Here is a 20,275-nt window from a genome sequence, read left to right as displayed (position 1 = left end):
TTGAGCGCCCTGTGGAAATGTGGTGGGGACAAATCGCAGAGAGAGCAGGGGGCAAGGCTGGAGAGGAGTCGGTAGAAGACAGAAAGACCACCGACCAACCTGCGGTGATTGAGTGAGAGGCCCAAAGACTCAGCTTCATTGCGGGAGATGCCGATGATCTTAAATGCCCTGGTTTCGACAGCGTGAAGCCGAGAAAGGTGGGAGGCAGGAGCACCAGCCCAGAGGGGAGAGCAGTACTCCATCAGGCTACGGACAAAAGCTTTGTAAGTGGTCAGGAGCTCAAGATGGCCGAGGAAGGACTTTGCACGACGGAGGATTCCCAGTCGGCGACTGGCTTTTGAGGCGATGTTGGAAATGTGACTTTCCCAGGAAAGGTCATGGCAGACATTTTAATAGCCTACGCCACGTGATCGTCGGCGATACGCTGCCGCGCTTTGCATAAGTTAGACTATCGTTGGGCATAGGTTGTGAACGCTGACAACACGCTAAGCATTTGTTGGTATAAGTTATCTATAAGTTATCGAAACTTTCTGTGTACGTTACTAATACGTTATGCATACGTCCATCTCGTTATGAATATGCCCAAAATGGAAAAAAATCATCAATAGTTCAGCGTACGCCAGCGTTTTACATACATTTTGATACGTTGCCAAACGCTGGCTAAAACGTCAAGGTGTGACACCGGCTTTAGCAAGGTCCAATCACAACTCACAATCGATTTTATGAGAAGTGGAATGACTTTTCTTGGAAAGAAATGAACTTTATTGTCCAACTCTCAAAGTTTGCTCAGTTATATAGTTTATTTTATATTTGTATTCAAAGTCAAGGCTCGTGGAAGAGCTGGAGCAAATAATGGATCAGGATGCTACAGAACAAAAGGAACAGCAAAAAGAGAGGGGAGTTCGGCCATCAGCAGGGCTGAGACAATATAAATGGAGATGGACAAACCGGGATGGTTCCACAGGTGGGGAAAAAGAAGAACAAATGAGTGGAAGTGAGCAGTGATTCTAGATTTGAAAGTTTCACCAAAAGGGGGTTACTGGTGGACCACATGTATCCTGCAAAAACTGGTGAGGTGGGGAACTGGAGTGAGGGGAGGGGGAGCAAAGCATGTCAATGGCAGAAGGTGCATGACCAGAAAGGTTGCAGCAGAGACCTGTCTGCGATGTCAGTGATAGGCCCATTGACTCAGCTTCATCACGGGAGATTCCACTGATCTTGAAGGCCTTGGTATCCATGGAATTGAACTGGCCAAAGTGCAAGGCAGGGACACCAGCCCAAAGAGGAGAGCAGTACTCCATAAAGATGTGGATAAAGGCCTTTTGGGTGGATAGGAGTTCAAGTGAGCCAAGGAACGACTTTGTATGACGGAGGATGCCCAGGAAGCTGCTGGCTCTGGAGGCCAACTTTGAAATGTGGTTAGCCCAAGAAAGATCATGGCTGATGTAGTGTAACCCGATAGTTTGAGTAACAGAACGTCTTCAAGAGGATTGTTGATAAGGTAGATAGGAGGGTTTGCCTGATGGTCCTTTCAGAGAGAGAGCATTAGAGTTTGAGATTTGTCACGATTGAAAGGCATATTCCAAGTGTTTGACTGTTTTTTGATTTTATCAAGATCTGAAGAGAGTGAAGAGGCTGCTGCCTGTCTATCTGAAGAATTCGCAATGTCACTGCAGAGGATGTAGTCATCAGAAAATAGATAAAGAGTATTTTTCAGAGATGGTTGATGAAGATTAGGAATCGGATGGGGTCTAGAACACTGCCTTGGGGCATTCCCGCCTTGACAGGAAGAAGAGATGAAAGGATTCCATTTAGAGCCACATGTTGGCTTCAATAGCAGATGAAGTCAGTAACCCGAGAGTGGTATTCGCCTTGGATGCCATAGACAGGGAGTTTAGAAAGCAAGGCTGGATGCCAGACTGTATCAAAGTTTGAGATTTGTCTCCAGGGATGACCCTGATCTTGTGTCTGACATTGTGGACCTCCATCCATTGTGGGGAGAATGGAAGCAGCATGTCCAAGCTAGAGTGACCTTGTCTGAAGCCAAATTAAGATCAGAGATGAGGTCATTGGAGTAAAGGAAGAATTTTATGTCAATTGCAATGATTGATTGAAAGCAAGCTGATAGGTCGGTAGTTAAGGGGATCGGCTTTTGCACTGTGTTTATGGAGTACAGTGATGTTGGTTGATTTTGAAGCAGATACAAGGTGACCTAGGGCATAAAATACAATGAAAAGGGCAGAGACAGGATGTGCCAGAACAGCAGAGCAGGTTTTTAGACACATGAGATGATGCCGCCTGGTCTATTTACAGAATCAGAGTCGAGGTTTGCCAGAGATTTCTTCACCTTCTCAGGTTCAAAAAACCAGGAGTTGGGTGTGATTGGGTGGAGTGGGTCCTGAGGGAAAGGGGTTGAGGACACAAGGTTTGGAAGTAGACACAAAATTGAGGCATTCGGCCTTCTCACGTGCACAATCAGCTGTTGTGCCATTTGAAGTGAGGGAAAGGAAGGTTAGCATCCTCCAGAGACAGACTTGACAAGGTGCCGCCAGGTTTTAGAGGAGGGACACAAGTTTGAAGGTGAATTCTTGAGGTTGGACAGATGTTTTCTGACTCTCCTGAGAGTGGACACACATTTGATGGGAGCTTTGTGGAATGATCAGAGGTTGCCTTTGGTTGAATTCCCCTTCCAGGAAGAGAAGGTATATTGCTTCAGGGCATTTTCTTCATCGCAGGATTCATTGTACCATGGGAGGGTCAATGGGAATGATAACTGAAGTTCAGATGGGATGAATCTACACATAAGGGAGAGCAGCTTTCTGTGGAAGATTTTCCAGACTGAGTTAATATAAGGAGCATTAGATATTGGAGACCTGTAGGTTGATGGCTGCTTGTACTCCATGCCAGTTTTATCAGAGTGAACTGCCAGACTCGCCGGCACTGAAGATGTTCTCTGAGAATGATTAGAAAGATGATGACCTTCACAAGCACATGATCAGATGAGCTCATTGAAGCAACCGAAGAGCAGAAGACATTGGTGGGGAAATTGGTCATAAACAAATCCAGAAGGGAGGATTTGCCATTGATAGAAAACTGGGTGAGAAAGTTTATTGATTGAGCCAGTTCCATGGAGTCATGGAAGTCCTTTGCTGAAGTGCCACAGCAAGTGAGAGATTTACCAACACTCAGGCAATTAGCATTCACTACATATGAGGAAGAGTGTGGTTAAAAGTTTGGTGGATTGGTGGTTAAAAGTTGGTCAATGTCATCTGAGAGAGAGAGATTTAGATGGGGTCATCACTGTTTGGAAGATGGTACAACACAGACAAACAAGACGTGGGAGTGGAGGGGAAGTCGCTACCAGAGGTACTCCGAGGGTTTGGGAGGTGTAAAGGCAATACATGGAGAGTGTGAAATGGAACTGTTGATGGACAGTGTGACTGCTGCTAGTGTGGGGTTCAGGTTTATGAAACTGGAGGAGACAATAGTCAGGGAGAGATACTCGGGAATCAGGAATGCACTGTGGGCTCTGTCAGGTTGGAGCAGAGGCCTCAGATATTTGAGGTCCACACAGTTAGAGGCTGTTGAAGAGGAGATGCTGGCAGGATGCAGGAATGTGGAAAGGAGCAAGGAGAAGTGGTGGGGTGGGGGGAGAAGCTGGGAGGGTGCGGGGCTCAGGGAAAGCTGAAAGGGTACGGGGCAAGTACAGCTGGGAAAAGGAGTGACGGTGGGGGAACTGAAAGAGGGAGGGGTGGGATGAGGGGGAAGTTGAGAGGGGATGGGATGAGGGGGAAGCAGAGAGAGAGAGAGGGGAGGGTACTGACATGGAGGGGTTTGTTACCATAATGGACATGAAGGGGGATTGATTGTGGTGTGCACATAGCCTCTGCAACATTGACTTCTCAGGATTCCAAAACTGGACATACAGAGACAGACTTCATGGGAAGGGTGGTGGTAAAAATGTTTTTGATTGAAGGCATGGAGGAAGTACAGCTGCAGGTTTGAGAAGAGGGTGGATGAACTCAGTGTTTCATAGTGAAAATGTTTTGGGAAATAAGCCTTGTGATAAAGAAGACGAAGAGATTGTGACCATGAACAAGAAGAAGAATGTCTGGGTTGTTCTTGATGGAGTGAGTCTTTTTCTTAAAAGAGAGTGAGGCATTTTAAACTGCATTTGTTAAAAGCGTCTTTTTTCTTCAATGTTATTAACAGCTTTTAAAGGAAGAAACATTTTATTCTGTGAAGAATCAATTTGTGGATATTTGTGGATAAGGAGAAGGGGTGAGAATGAAAGAGGAACTGTGCATGGCAGAATGAGTTTGGTTTGTTGTTGTTGTTGTTGTTGTTGTTGTTTACTTTTCGAGTGAAGAAGACTGTTTTTGTTGATCTATCTTTTTTGGAGTGATATTAATATTAATCTTATTAATAATTATATTAATAAGGGGAATTAATAAGGAATTAATAAGATATTAATAAGGGGAAAGATATTAATCTGAGAGATCAAAAATGACACTACTTGGGAGAAAAAAGCCTAAACAAAGCATATGTGGTCAAACAAGACAAAATCAACAAGCCGACGAGCTGAGCCCGAGACGAGTAGGCCAGACTTTAACAGGGACACCAATTTGATAATTCTACACAACTAGGTACAGTTTGGCATGGAAAATTTGATGTATACATGACCAGCGACACAGGACTGAAACACAATGCATCTTGCCTGGGAAATGGAGCTTTGTTGAGCTGAACGAATGGACTCATGAACCAGCATCACATGTGGAGGAACCCAGAACCAGAAGGAAGTTCACTCTTTTGGGTAACATCCAAGCTCTTGTAAGAATTTTCAAGTATGGCAATCAAACGCCATCAACTTTTGCTCAGTTGTGCCGCATTATCCATCTTCACTCCACCTTTTTATCGACATCCCTGACCCCTTTGTTGCATATTATAGAAAATTCTGTGACAAGTCAAAAGTCAAACCAGTAGCTGATAATTATCAAACCCTACACACCCCATACATTAACAGCAACATTACAGTCTCTCATTTATTTTTATTTATAGTCTGCCGAAACTAGAAGCCTGGTGTTGGCGCAGTGGTTAGGGCAGTGGCTTGGGATCCAAAAGGTCCTGAGTTCAAGCCCCGTTGGGCCACTGAATTAATACACCAGGGGGTTGACTCAGCCTGTCATCCTTCCGAGGTCGGCGAAATGAGTACCAGTATACTGGGCTGGTGTATACCCCGGTTAAAATAGGTGTACCATATCCCTGTGTCGTTAGAGGTGACCAGGGTTGCGTCAGGAAGGGCATCCGGCGTAAAACATGTGCCAAATCACTATGCGGATCATACGGATGATCTGTTGTGGCGACCCCTAACGGGAGCAGCCAAAATAAGAGGAAGAAGAGTCTGCCAAAACTAGAATAAAGTATTAATTTTAAACCATCTAAATTGAACCCTCCATTCAGATACCTCATTATTACTTCTATGTAGCCCCGACTATGCACTACTACTGCACCGACTATGATTATCTCTCTCTCTCTCTCTCTCTCTCTCTCTCTCTCTCTCTCTCTCTCTCTCTCTCTCTCTCTCTCTCTCTCTCTCTCTCTCTCTCTCTCTCTCTCTCTCTCTCTCTCTCTCTCTCTCTCTCTCTCTCTCTCTCTCTCTCTCTCTCTCTCTCTCTCTCTCTCTCTCTCTCTCTCTCTCTCTCTCTCTCTCTCTCTCTCTCTCTCTCTCTCTCTCTCTCTCTCTCTCTCTCTCTCTCTCTCTCTCTCTCTCTCTCTCTCTCTCTCTCTCTCTCTCTCTCTCTCTCTCTCTCTCTCTCTCTCTCTCTCTCTCTCTCTCTCTCTCTCTCTCTCTCTCTCTCTCTCTCTCTCTCTCTCTCTCTCTCTCTCTCTCTCTCTCTCTCTCTCTCTCTCTCTCTCTCTCTCTCTCTCTCTCTCTCTCTCTCTCTCTCTCTCTCTCTCTCTCTCTCTCTCTCTCTCTCTCTCTCTCTCTCTCTCTCTCTCTCTCTCTCTCTCTCTCTCTCTCTCTCTCTCTCTCTCTCTCTCTCTCTCTCTCTCTCTCTCTCTCTCTCTCTCTCTCTCTCTCTCTCTCTCTCTCTCTCTCTCTCTCTCTCTCTCTCTCTCTCTCTCTCTCTCTCTCTCTCTCTCTCTCTCTCTCTCTCTCTCTCTCTCTCTCTCTCTCTCTCTCTCTCTCTCTCTCTCTCTCTCTCTCTCTCTCTCTCTCTCTCTCTCTCTCTCTCTCTCTCTCTCTCTCTCTCTCTCTCTCTCTCTCTCTCTCTCTCTCTCTCTCTCTCTCTCTCTCTCTCTCTCTCTCTCTCTCTCTCTCTCTCTCTCTCTCTCTCTCTCTCTCTCTCTCTCTCCTCCCCCCCCCTGGTTGCATCATTGGTTGGGACGCGGATGGACCGCTGATGCAGTGTCCCCCTTACCAGTACACTGGTGCTCATTTTGCTGACCTTGAAAGGATGACAGGCTGAGTCAACCTCCTCGTGTATATTAATTCAGTGGCCAACGGGGCTTGAACTCAGGACCCTTGGATCCCAAGCCACCACTCTAACCACTAAGCCAACACCAGGCTAATGATTACTACCACCACTACTTTAATGGTTAAAATTACCCCCACCTTCTTGAGAGGACAGCCAAGGAGGAATTTGGCCCAATTTGTTGGCCTGATTGGCTAAGCCTGATGTTCGACTGAAAATGTGAGGAATTTTGAATTTGTTCAAGGTGCTGGCAAATAAACTTGCCTTCTCTTCCCGAAGGACACTGTAGGATCTTTAATACGAGTATATACCAACTAATGTTAGTAGATGCGATGCTCAGCTTCACACCCATCCAAGGGATATGGCACACTTTGTGATGGAATGCGCCGCTTGCAAAGCACTAATCTGACTAGACAAGACATCAAATCCAGACGAGACAGCTCTAAAGGTAAGTGTGCCACCACTGCTCAATCCTGTAGGACAATCGGTGGAGTACATGCACACATTATTTATTTAATTTATTTTTTCTTCATTTTGATCAATGCCTTTGATTTTGTTGCATCAAAACAATTTTATCAAACACTTAAATAATATTTTCAGGACATGCTTTGAATGTGTGCTTCTTTTATTTGGCACGGTTGGTTTCTATATTTTAACAAGTAATTATCATAAACACGTATGTCAGAAAACGTAGTCCTGTCACTGTAATGTGCTCAGAAATAGCAATTTATCGGATCCATGAAGATGTATTTCTTCAAAGTAGTTGTTTGGCTGCAAATTTATGTAATAAATATAAACTAACCACAAAAAGAAGAGGTAAATCTGTGCTTCAGTTATTACTTGTCATTGACATACCATGATTGAGAGGGGTTTATGATATTTAGTTTTAGACTAAATTTTGACTCCTAATTTTCACGGTTGCTTGGATCATGTGGGGTTTTTTTTTTTCTCTTCTTCGTCACAGCACGAGACAAGGTCACAGTACGATGGGTCTACATGGGAGCGTCCACGGCAAGACTCAAGTCCATCACATCAAGATATGGTAAAGCAAGCCATGTGCTTCCCTATCTCTCGTTTTTCCACGTGACCTCTTCATTTCATTCTCTCTGACTTTATTCGGCAGGCTTCACAACAACTATTTTTTCATTCTTCACAGCCATAACTTTTCAATTTACTTGCTTACCCCTGTCTACTCTAAGAGGGTGATTCATCTAAAAATATTAATTTGTTCTGTGCAGTATGATATCATTCATTTCTTCAACTACTTTTATTTATTTGTTTTTGCTTATGTCTAAAGCTCTTGGAAGAGTTGTACACATTGTTACCTTTGTGGGGTGGGCAGTAGTTAGTTTAGGGTCACAGATGCTTTGTGTATGCACATACTTTTAGTAACCTCATGTATTTCGTATGGGTGTTAGGAGTAAGCAGAGTACAATATTGCCTAAGAGAGTACAGGTTTTGTCGAATTTAGAAAAGCTGGGGTAAGGTGTCCCATCCATTGCTCTCCTTTGTCGAATTGGGAGAGCGCGGGGAAGGTTAGAGGACGATATGGTACATTTTCCTCCCACCGACAAAAGGAGAGGAGTGGGATGCAGGCCTTGGTTCGTGGCCAAGCAAAGATGGTTGAACTGGGTGGATGATTGGTCTGCCTTGCCTGAGGCGAGAGACCATAGATGGTGTGTGCCGCATCTCATTGCATGGAGACACGGTAATTGGTTAATTGCGTTGACTTGTGAGAGATGGCCATTCACATGCAGCGACACATGTGGGACTTGTGAAATGTCAACATGGTGCAAATTTGCAGTGGGGGTCGGAGCTGGGTGTTGTCAAAAATTTGCTTGCTGCTGGGACTTCTCCATCTCTCACTCCTGCACCTGCTCTCCTTGTCTCTGGATCACCTGCATGTGTCATGCTCTCATGGTCATCGCTGGTAGGTGTCTGCAAGCCTATGTTTTGCTTTCAAAAGGACTCCACTCCATGCTCTTCTCTGCAGCGCTTGGCACTTAGGAGAGCTTCACGCATCTTGGCAGGACTTTGGTCTGGCGCTGCTTATTCAAGCCCCGTCACCGCCGGGAGTGGCACCCTGTGCTTGCACCTCTATCCTTTCACATGGTTAAGTGTGCATGATCAGATTGTGGGGGCCTATCGGGAGTTTTTCTTTTTTGCAGGAAAGTTTATTCTACAATGTAATAATTGTCTTTGTGTCTATCGGGATTCCATTTTGTGTCCTTATGTGCATTCATGAATTATTTACTTATTAAGCGACTGTGTGCCCCTCGTGATCCCACCATTTTTCCACACTGACATCTTGCCATGCCGACATTTGATTGACATCCCTGGAGAACTAAAGCTGAAGCAGTTCTGTTACATAACGGGTGTGGTGCCAGTCTGCACAAAAGTAAGGACCAATGTTGTGCGCCTGCCTCATCGCTGACAGTAAAAGTGACCGTTTGGTTCTGTTTTTGGTGCGAGCTTCCAGGGTGGTCAGCAACTTCCCTGATTGCAGTTGTCGTTGTTCCAGGGGTTTCCATCTATACATTACTATATTACATGCATGGCAAGAGCACGCATTCGCAGGCATCAGTGTAATTTCACACATGAATTACAGTGCTGTGATGACAGGTAAGTCAACACAGTATGTTGAGAACATCCTGAAGACTTCCTTTGCATAATTCTGTTCTTTATTATCGCAAAGGACTTATTCTGCTCGCCAATAATCATGCATTGTTTTTGATTCGCAAAAACATGAACTACTTTGGTTGAAATTGTGTGCTGCATTTGCTCACACTATCCTTTTATGTGTGATATCATTATTATTGTTATTATTATGTTATATTAATTAATTAATCTATTTATTTATTGTTTTTAAAAACTATTTCACCTATGGTGTTTTTATTCTTGCATCTTTAAGGCTGTTAGCAAGGACAAACTGTAAGAAGTAGTGCAATAGTGTGTAAGAAGGACGCATTTATGCATTTGGGAACACGAACGAGGTATTAAAATAAACCTCTGGAATCAGATGAAGTTCGAACTATATTTGGAAGTATATAAACACAGGCAATTACATTTGTGACCTTTTAATGTTCTTTCATCTGTATCAAGCTGCTAAAACTTTGTCTTCTGAGATTTTTTATCTTCATTGGCTGTAAATAATCAGCCTGAAAAGGACAATTTCTGTATTTATTGATGAATTGCCTTGCACGCACTTTGTGACGATTAGGTGAAATGCATTTTTGCCACAGATCTATGTGTGCAACTCCATGGTGTTATACAGGTGCAGGTTGTTTAGTAAACGAACCTTGGCTTTTAGATGGAACGCGACGATTGGCATCGTGGATGCTGTCGTTGTTCGGTAAACTTCGGGTATAAATGCCGATGATGGACCAACGTTCGCCCAATGATCAAATCGATGATGTCTTTGCATTGCTTTTCAAAGTTGTCGCAACAAAGCTGTGTCAGCTGGGAGCTTGAACCAATTTGGTTTATGGCAAGCTGTTTTTCATTTCTGTAGAATGTTCCATTTTGGACATTCACTCTCCGATTTGGAACTATGTATTGAATGCTTATACAAATATATTTGGATTTTTGACCTCCCTCCCTCCCTCCTAACTCTCCACCATGCTCCATACACATCGAAATACATACCTGCGTGACCCGAGTTCTTCCAACCCCTAATGCCTATCTTCTCCTGAACCTCTCTTTCTTCTCCCTGATCCACTCCTCCCACACTTCCCGGATTCCTTCTCTTCCTTTTTTCAATTTAAATCTTCCCATTTTGCCCTGCTCTCTCCCTTTCCACAAGCCTTCCCTTCCCTGTGCATGCATCATAAGTAGATGGCCACTCGTCTTAATTAGATTTCTTAATTGGAATCACTTTGAAAATTTTCACTTACTTTTCATTGGAATCACTTTAAAAATCCCTTAAGAATGCTTTGCAACCAACCAGTAATCATACATCTCCACTAACGTATGAGGTGACTCGCGTGTCTTTTATGCTTCGTGTGTACTGCTCTGCTTTGAACTACCCTCAACTTCTCTATCTTCATAATATTAGCCAGTCTGGGTTACAATTCTGCACATTTTACTCTACTTCCTTTAACGTCTCACATTTCCCTGGTTTTTATTTTGTAGAACTCGTGTTATTGAAGACTGCAGTTGGATTGAATTTTTCTCAAATAACTAAGGGGAATCTGGGTAATATAAATAGTTTGTCCTGATTTGTCCAGCTTTTTCTTGTCTTCTTTTGTCATCCCTCATGCTCTACACTCCACAGTCTACATTAGTGGTTCTCAAAGTGATCCCTACCGCCCCCCAGTGGGCGCTGGGAACTTTCAAGGGGGCGCTCCAGACTCGACGAGTGGTTGAGGGCGCTGGCAATGACTTAGGGGCACTGGCGAATTGGAGGGGCAGCGGCGATTAGGAGCGTTCATTGGACTTCCTGCAGTCTGAACAGGTTACCCGGCACCATTCGGCAAATTGACCATACAATGCCCGTTGCGGTCCTCCTCGTTTGCCGTGGCGCCATCCAGAGAGAAATTAAAGACAGGCAATGGGACAGGTAGGCCTTTTTGTAAATAATGAACACATTTTAAAATGTATTTATTCTGAAAATCATCAAGTTCTTCAAATATATTACAGACTTGTTTACCAATAATGCAAGTCAGTGTTTTTTTTTTAATACACACATGGTGTGAATACCATATACATGTGTTATGATCCGGCAGCGCAATTCCCAGCGAGGCGCAAGTACTGAGGCGGCGCAGCATTGTGTTTTAGGCGCGCACTGTTGTAGCTACCATTGGAAATGTGAAGAAATTTTTTTTTGACGCGCAGGGTGAAAATCGATGCACGCGCTGATGAGACACCGGAAATATATATTTATTGTTTGGCCTTATCACTGGTGTTAGTCTTTCGACATCTTGGCATATTGATTTCGTTGTTCAAAAAAGCTTCACGTCCGGTTGGCTTCAAGATGTCGGCCTCAAAGAAAAAGTGTCATCAGTATTCCGTTGAATACATCAAGTATGGATTGATTCCATCCCTGACGAACACGCAGTTACCGATGTGTTTGTTGTGTGGTATCACGCTGTCCAATGAAGCAATGAAACCATCTCGACTGAGCGAACACCTGAGTAAAAAGCACAGTGATAAGGCTCGTGCAGAGGTCAGCTATTTCCAATCGCTGAAAGAGAAATTTGAGAAGCGATCCACGGTAACGACAATGTTCAAAGCCAGCCAAAAGCTCGTGGATAAAGGACTGGAAGCGTCGTATAAGCTGTCATTGCTCATCGCCAGATCTGGAAAACCGTATTCAATCAGTGAACAGTCGATCAAACTGGCTGTTGGGGAAGTGATAAAAACTGTTATGGGCCAGGATCCGTATCCAGTTCTCTCGTCGATTGCGCTCAGCAATGATTCCGTGGCCAGACGGATTGATGAAATGTCATCAGATGTAGAAGATAAGCTGTGTTGTGAGCTGAGAAGCTCGCACTTCGCCATCCAGCTGGATGAGTCCACTTTGCGTGACAGTGAAGCTCTGTTACTCTGCTACTTTCGCTTCATCTGTGATCAGGAAATGGTGGAAGAATTGTTGTTTGCCCGCTCTCTCCAGACCGATACGAAGGGTTCTTCCATCTTCCAAACGTTGGACAAGTACTTTACTGATAAGAACATACCGATGGAGAACATTCTCGCTTGCACGACGGATGGGGCACCAGCGATGGTTGGCCGCCAGCGTGGTTTTATCGCGCTTCTGAAGAACCAGGTACTGTCCGTGTTCACCATTCACTGTGTCGTGCACCGCCAGCATCTTGTAGCAAAAGCTCTCAGCACCAGACTTCATACATCACTCCAAATAGTAATCAAAGCAGTGAATAAAATCAAGGTGTCGTCTCTGCATGATCGGCTGTTTCGTCAGCTTTGCCAGGAGAATGATGAACCATTCGAGAGGGTCTTGTTGCATACCGAAGTTCGATGGTTGTCCAAAGGCACTTGTTTGACCCGTTTCCATGCCCTCTTCTCGACAGTGGTCGAGTTTCTGTCGGAAATTGATACCGAGTTATCGGAGAAAGTGAATGTGATTGAGCATGATGTGGCTTACCTCACGGACATATTCAGTGTACTGAATGATGTCAACAAACAACTCCAGGGTGACCATATGACGCTGATTAAAGCAAAGAAAGTGATCGGCGCGTTCATAACCAAGGCAACTCTGCACAGGGAAACCCTCGGCTGCAGAGATATGTACCACTTTCCCCGGTTGGCAAAGGAAACTGCTGTTTCTGATGAAGAGCTGCTCGTTAATTGCAATCACCTTGAGAAAATTTGTGGAGATATGGAGCAGCGTTTCAGAGACGTGCTAGAACTGTCGGTGCCAGCATGGGTGATCAACCCATTCAAATGTGACATTCGAGATGTGAAGCGTGAATTACAGGACGAAATTATCAACTTGTGGAATGATGATGAGGTGAAGGCAAGATTCTCGCAGCATGAATACGGCAAATTCTGGATTCTGGAGCGGGTCGAATACCCCGCAATGAGGACAGAGGCAGAACTGCTGCTGATGGTGTTCCCCACATCATACCTCATTAAAAGAGGGTTCAGCACCGTGATGGTGCTGCTGACCAAGTATCGAAACCGCCTTGACATTACCAAGAGGGGCGATCTGCGTCTCTACCTCACTGAGATGGAGCCAGACGTTCGTAATCTCGCAGCGTGTCACCAGGCCCACCCTTCACACTAACGGTATTTGGGCCTGTGATAACAGATTCCCAGTTTTCCTCACCTGGACCTGTTCTGCTGAAACATTGTAGGTAGTGCAAAATAAAATAGAAAAGTAAAAGTAAAGTAAAGTAAAATATTATTCAGAAAATATTTGGCTTCTGTTATTTTTCCTTCCTATCTACATAAATTCGGACTATCCTCTTGCCCACTGGGTGTCCGACCACGAACGATAGGACGAGGGGGCATTGGGCCGGTCCAAGAGGGCAGAAGGGGGCGGCAGTCAACGAAAGTTTGAGAACCACTGGTCTACATAGTGCTCCAATAATTAAATTTAATTAAGTGCCAGAGTGGCACTAAGTGCTATGACATTGCATTACAGTTTGGTCCTGTGCATTGTACTTTTTTATACAATATCTCACCCCTTCAAAGAGCCAGGTGACGTGGTTAAAAAGGAAATGCACTGACAGTGCAGTGGTGCCACACTGATAGGACAGTTGGGCCACATACAAACAAAACAAGCAAGGGGATAAACGAACAGGAAAAGACGAGAGAGAATGTCGAGGAAACACAGTAATCTGCAAGTAAGAAGGTTAGTGGGGGTTGAAAACTTGACGGGTATGGATGGGAAGAGGGATGACATGACATTGTGGTGCGCTGCTTCCTTGAAACCCTGTAGTGAAGGGTGTGATTGAACAGACTCGAGAAGGCAGTTCCACAGATGGGATGATAGGGAAACAAAATGGTGGATGTTGACAGTTAGCCTGGATTTTGGGAGTTGAACCAGTAGGTCATTACTGGAATAATGCATGCATCCTGGAGGAACTGGGGAGGGTTAGAGGAGAGGGGGGCAGAGGGAGCTACACTGGAGGAGGGGTGGTAAAACTTAATGTGTTAAAGTGACCTTTTTTTTCAGTGCACAGTGTTGAACTGAATACAAAATACTCATTGGAAGCATGTTTACTCAATTTGAATCGTTATTCGGAATTTTTTTTAGAAATGGTTGTTTTTCTATGTACGAATACATAGCAAACACAGCTACATTCCCTCTGTGAAACTGAGGGTAATAATAAGAATTTACCAATTCATACTATCCCACAAACACAAGCCTTCCAACTCATCCACATTTCCCAGGTGTCACCCTGATTTTGCGTGCATCACCCATTCACTTGTTTGCAAATGGTTGTTCACTTTCATGAATTTCAAAACAAAAATTCTCAAACTATCATGGCTTGGGTACAAAAATGGTATAATAAGTCATTTTCAATTGCCTGGGGGCAGTAGATATACTTTCAACAATTCACACAAAGGGAAGTCACTGAAGGGCGCGTGCGCATAAATCGGCGCAGTCACAGGAAGTAGCCTAACGCTCACCAGGCTTGCGGAGGTCGCAAAAGTAGTGCTTGCTGTTCCACATTCTAATGATGCAGAAGAACAGGTATTTTATAGCATTTGCAAAATTAGGAGAGATGATTCTCTGATTCTGATGTATCGTACTCTATTGCAGAGCATCGGTGCTGCCAAAGCAGTTTCTTAAGGGGCTGTCACACCTTGACGATTTACCCAACCTATGCCGATTTATGAAAAATTTGCCTAATACGCTGGCACACGTCTAATACGTTATGGGTAGGTTTTGTATACGTTAAGAGCACGCTGAAAAACACTGCCATATGTCATAGTACGCTGGCTTTAATCGTTGAACTTTGTGTTTTTTCTCAAATTTTCATATGCTTAAAATTTTACGACGTATTCGGCGTTTGGCTCACACGTTCCGCTACGCTGGCCATAAGGTTTAGGCACGTTATGCGATCGTTGACACACGTTATTTATATGTTACTCAAATGTGGAAACACATTGAGGTAACATTTGCGTACCCGAAACTTATTCATAAACTATAGGTAACGTTTTATAAGCACGCTACACGAACGTTGTTCACAGCTCGCAACGCGCCACTAGAAAGTTTCTCATACATCGAAACACATCAAAGTAATGTTTAGGGAACCGTGACTTATTTATAATCTATGAGTAACGTGCTTGGGAATTAGTTGTAGAGCATGTCCAACGAACAAATAAGTATGTAGACGTATTTGACGTCTTCAAGATGACCACAGAACTTACTGAACGCGTTTCTAACAAACAGCTGACGTAGAATGACGTATTCGCAGCGATTAGGGGAATTGGTATATAAAAAGGGCCTTCGCAGGAAGACCCCGTCTTTTTTTAGACTTCCTGGTGAGTACATGTCTATGTCATTCCGAGAGATGGAGGATACGGCAACGCTGAGACGACAATACCTACCTGTCCTCGAACATCAACATGACCTCATCGAGTTGACACTGCACCAGTTGCGTGCCAATAGAGCCTGGAGAAAAAGACGTGAACGGAGGAGAAGGAACTGGGTAAGACCATGGATCGGGAGGCGACGCCATTACGGCACATATGACCAGCTCATGGTGGAACTCCGGAACGAGGACCATGCATCCTTCATCAACGTCCTGCGAATGCCCCCAGCGATGTTCGACGAGCTGCTAGCCAGAGTGGGTCCAAGGACAACCAAGCATTATTCAATATTTCATTTCAATATTTCAATAAATCATTTCAATAGTCCAGTGGAAGCGATTTAACTCGTTCAATGGAAACGATTTCAATTGCTGAGCACCAGCGTCAAAAAACAATAGCCGAGTGACAGCCATTTATTAAAATAGTTTAGTGGCAGTCAATGGATAGCAAACGTCACGGAATCGTAAATGATACGCTCCCACATTATGCATACGCTAGACTATCGTTGGGCATAGGCTGTGGACGCCTAAAACACGATAAGCAATCGTTGGTATAACTAATCTATAAGTTATCGAAGCGTTCTGTGTTTATTACTAGTACATTATGCATTTGTCAAAGTCTTTTTTTTAAAATAATTTCAATAGTAAAACAAAGAAATATTTCATCTTCGGAATGAGGAAAAAAAAATTAGCCCTTTCAGAACATCGAACAATGGTGCAAAGTATTCTCCTATTCGTTGACGCAATGAGGATCCATCATCCCCCACAGCCTCCACATCACGCTCACATACTACTACTGACATAGACATACAGCTACTACCAATGCTATTACCACTACTACTACTACTACTACTACTACTATTATTACTGTCACGCACACCTACTACTCGTAATACTACTGCTACTATTGATACTACCGGAGTTCACATCTACTCACCATGGAGTCTGGAACAATGATGGGTTTTTATTGTGAAGCCCATTTGTATATACCAATTCCGCTAAACGCTGCCAATACGCCAGTACACGGTAGAAGTAAGTTAGAAACACTTTCAGTAAGTTCTATGGTTGTCCGGAAGACGTCAATTTAATTCGTCTACATACGACAATATGCGTTTTACATACGTTACAAATAGGTCCATAGCATGTTACTCAAAGGTTAGAAGCACGTTATACTTAGGTTCAAAACATGCTACTCATAGGTTAAACGCACGTTACTCTTACGTTCATAGCACGCTAGTCATTGGTTCAAGGCCAGTTATACATAGTTTCAATGCACGTTACTCATAGTTTCCAAGCACGTTAAACATAGGCTAAGCTGACGCTACTCATTTGTTCAAAGCACGTTACTCATCGATTAGAAATTTGGTTTCAAGTATGTTTGCCATTACCTTGACGTGCTCGACTTATGAGTAACCGACAAGTAACGTGTGTTCGCCGTGTTTAAACGATCGCGGAACGTGTTAGGAACAGATGCGTGTTAGGAACGAGTACGTCTTAAAATTTTCAGCATGCTTGAAATTTCATGACGTATCAAACGGACTCGGTAATATGCCAGCGTACTTCAATGATTTCCAGCATACTCTAAACGTATACACAACTTACCTGTAGTGTATTCGACGTGTGCCTAGCGTTGTAAACACATTTTTCATAGAATGGCATACGCTGGCAAAATCGTCAAGGTGTGACTGCGATGTTGACACTTCAAATTCTCAGGCAATTTTGATTTCAATCAGCGTCCGGCAAGTTCTTAACTGGCTACGCCACGAGTTCGCCGGTGATACATATAGCGCGCAAAGGGTAAGTTAAACTATCGTTTGTCATAGGTTTTGAACGCCGACCACAAGGTAAGTATTCGTTGGTAAAAGTTATGTATAACACAACGAAACGTTATGTGCCCGTTACTAATATGTTATGCAAACGATCAACACGTTATGAATACACCAAAAACTTAAAAAAAAAATTTTCAGCGTATGCCAACGTTTTACATACATTTTTATACGTTGCCATTGCTGCCTAAAACGTCAAGGTGTGACAGGGCCCAAAGCAAGGATTATTCTGGTGGTTTGCCGTTGCCTTCCCAGCAGTAGTTAGTGCAGGGATATGGAATTTGACCATGGTGCCGGGGATAGTTCACCGACACTTTGCGAAGGACACCATGAGGGGTCTTTAGCTTCTCTCAACTGATGCCGCCAGCAGATGGAACACCTCGTTTAACGTACATCTGAGGGATGGTACACACATTGATGAATCCTTATGCGTGTGAAACACCATGATGACAGCTTATAGCTGGGTCAAGATCCAAACACAGGCTAAATCGCTGAGAGGTGAATGTGTCTACCTCTAGGCCATCCTGCCAGCCCTATGAGAGATGGCAGGGAAATTATGAGCTCCAAGGAACTCACTCTGCTCATGTCGGAGTTTATTTGACAAGCTAAGAAATCTACCTTGTTCTACAACAAACAAGTGTGCTCTACGAAAGACTGCGGCCCATCCACCGGTTGACTTGTTCAACAAACTCATGGAAGGTTCTCATCACTGAATGATGCGTGCATTGGATGTACAATTATGATGATTTTTTTTTTCAACAGTAGGGGAGGGCATCGTGTAATGCTGTAACCATGACATTAAAATCATTACGACGCTTAAAATAGCAAAGAAATATAAATATACGTGTGCCATAAATATACGTCATATATCTCCACTTGTTATTATCATCCTCATTACTTTTTTCAACAGGTTGGAAAGTCTGCAAACGTGTGTCTATTTATGTTGGCAAGATGAGATTTGTACAAGCAATATAGTATGGCATTTCAACATAAGGGTAAAGGAGATGAACAGATCTAAAGACAAATGAGGTGCTTGAATGGAACTCGGAATGGCAAAACAAACCAGACTTGGTGGCGTAGCAGTTGGAGCGTCTGCTCTGACTCTGTGACTCTGGGACTCTGGGACGTCGGCAGTTCGAACCCTGGACGGATTTTACTAAAGAATTGAAAAATGGTACGTGTTCCTTCCTTGCTTGACGTTCAACATTTATAAAGGTTAGAGCACAGATAAACAACCATAAGTTGACAACACAAGTGCAGGCTTTGATGGGCATAATGACCTCGTCGAGCATTGAAATCCCTTGTAAGAAAGGACACATATTATCTTGTACTCTAAGACCGAGATGGGGCGTCCTCGCGTGATTTTTTGTGGAGGTAATCAGGGCATCTTAGCCTTTACAAACTGTAACATTGCCAGTGTTACGTTGACGACAAAATGTTGAAGCTGTGCGAGATACCATTGACAAAACGATCTGACTTGAAATGTCAGTGTATTTGCCAGTTTGAATCACTAATGGTTGTTCTTCTTATGAGCGAACCGCCATTGTCTGAAAGATAAACATGTACCGCATGTCACGGTGCACATCATCACTTTACCTTGAATTCCCGTTTCTAACAAGACACCTGCTCGTTATCTCCACCACCGAAGGTGAAGGAGGTTATGTTTTCACTCCTCTCTGTCTGGTTGTTTGTTTGTTTTTGTCTGTCTGTCTGTTTGTCTGTCTGTGTGCAGGATATCTCAAAAAAGTTGTGGACGGATCTGGATGAAATTCGGTGGACAAGTTGGGTGTGTGACAAGGACGAACTGATTAGATAAGATTAGATATGGTGAAGATCCGAATACTAGCGTTTTTAAAGTGATTCTTCACCATTGAGAGATATGGCCAAAAACGATACATAGCACGATATCTCAAAAATGTATTGGGCCCGATATGTTCTCGTGGATCAGGCATTACGTGGCGGAGGTGTGCGATCTACTGAGTGCCCTTCTAGTTCTTATTGTAATGCTGTGTACATGATGAAGGCATTAGCAGCATTATTTTCATAGAACATGGACACCAAAGCTAAATCCAGCAAAAAGCCACTGATAATACAATCGATGATGATCAGTCACCCTCACTGAAAACTACCCTGAAATACATCTGATTTATGCACTCGTAATAACCGCTCCCATTCGGTGCGAAATATGGTGTCAATGCCCCCTCCCTGCTCGAGGTTCTGCTTCTTCTTCACGTGATGGATGGACGGACGCATACTCCTTTTAGTAATAGTAACACGCAATTGCTCTGGGAGAGAAAATAGCTGTCAATGTCCGCTTCCTCCGGCAGGGGTCAGTGGTTAACCCACTTGTATTATTGTCCGTGTATTGGCGAAAATCACAAGTTGTCTCCCCATTCTCGTTGGAGGGAGGGGTGTGGGAGATTGAGAAAGGGGGGAATTATTTTGTGACCATGACCTCACCCTGGGGACCCTGAATACATACAGTATGTAAAACTTGGTGGAAATTTTCTTATCTGTTTTCATTTATATAATGATCAGATATACCTAGATACATACATACATACATACATACATACATACATTCACAAATACATACATGCATATATACATACACACGCAGCTTATATTGGCATTTAGGTCTGCCCTCCAACATGCGGCTGGTCCATTCATTGGCTGTGCCGCCATGCAAAGGTGGTGCTGGGATAACATCCTGGGGCTTCGCAAAACCACACTATAACACCAGGTTCCCAGTCCTCCTTGCAAACAACCCACGGAGAACGTCATAGCTGCTGGGTATGCAGCACATTCATTTGCCCATTGTCACTCACATCAAGCCCTCCACCTGGCCTCACCTGGAGATGAGAGGTTTTACACAATATGTCCTGAACATGTATTACTCTATGATAGACACTCAGTGCACATATTAAGTACAACTTACTTCTGACGTGTCCCTAGTACAGATGTAAATCTAACC

The 20,275-nt window shown here is 43.8% G+C and overlaps 1 protein-coding gene across 6 annotated transcripts in view; it reads left to right on the top strand.

The window, feature by feature from the left end:
* Window positions 1-20,275, top strand: part of DLG2 (discs large MAGUK scaffold protein 2) — a 652,065-nt gene that overhangs the window by 368,913 nt on the left and 262,877 nt on the right. For all 6 annotated transcript variants that reach the window (XM_085889199.1, XM_085889200.1, XM_085889205.1 and 3 more), the window contains one exon: window positions 7,441-7,518. In XM_085889199.1, the coding sequence (XP_085745325.1) occupies window positions 7,441-7,518 (78 nt within the window). The remainder of the gene's footprint in view (window positions 1-7,440; window positions 7,519-20,275) is intronic.

This window comes from Eptatretus burgeri, chromosome 7 (assembly GCF_056783735.1).
Source record: "Eptatretus burgeri isolate ZD-2024b chromosome 7, Ebu_testis_v1, whole genome shotgun sequence".
In the NCBI taxonomy this organism is placed as follows: domain Eukaryota; kingdom Metazoa; phylum Chordata; class Myxini; order Myxiniformes; family Myxinidae; genus Eptatretus; species Eptatretus burgeri.
The sequence above is the reverse complement of the archived record's forward strand: the minus strand, read 5'-3'. Positions and strand labels throughout refer to the sequence as shown.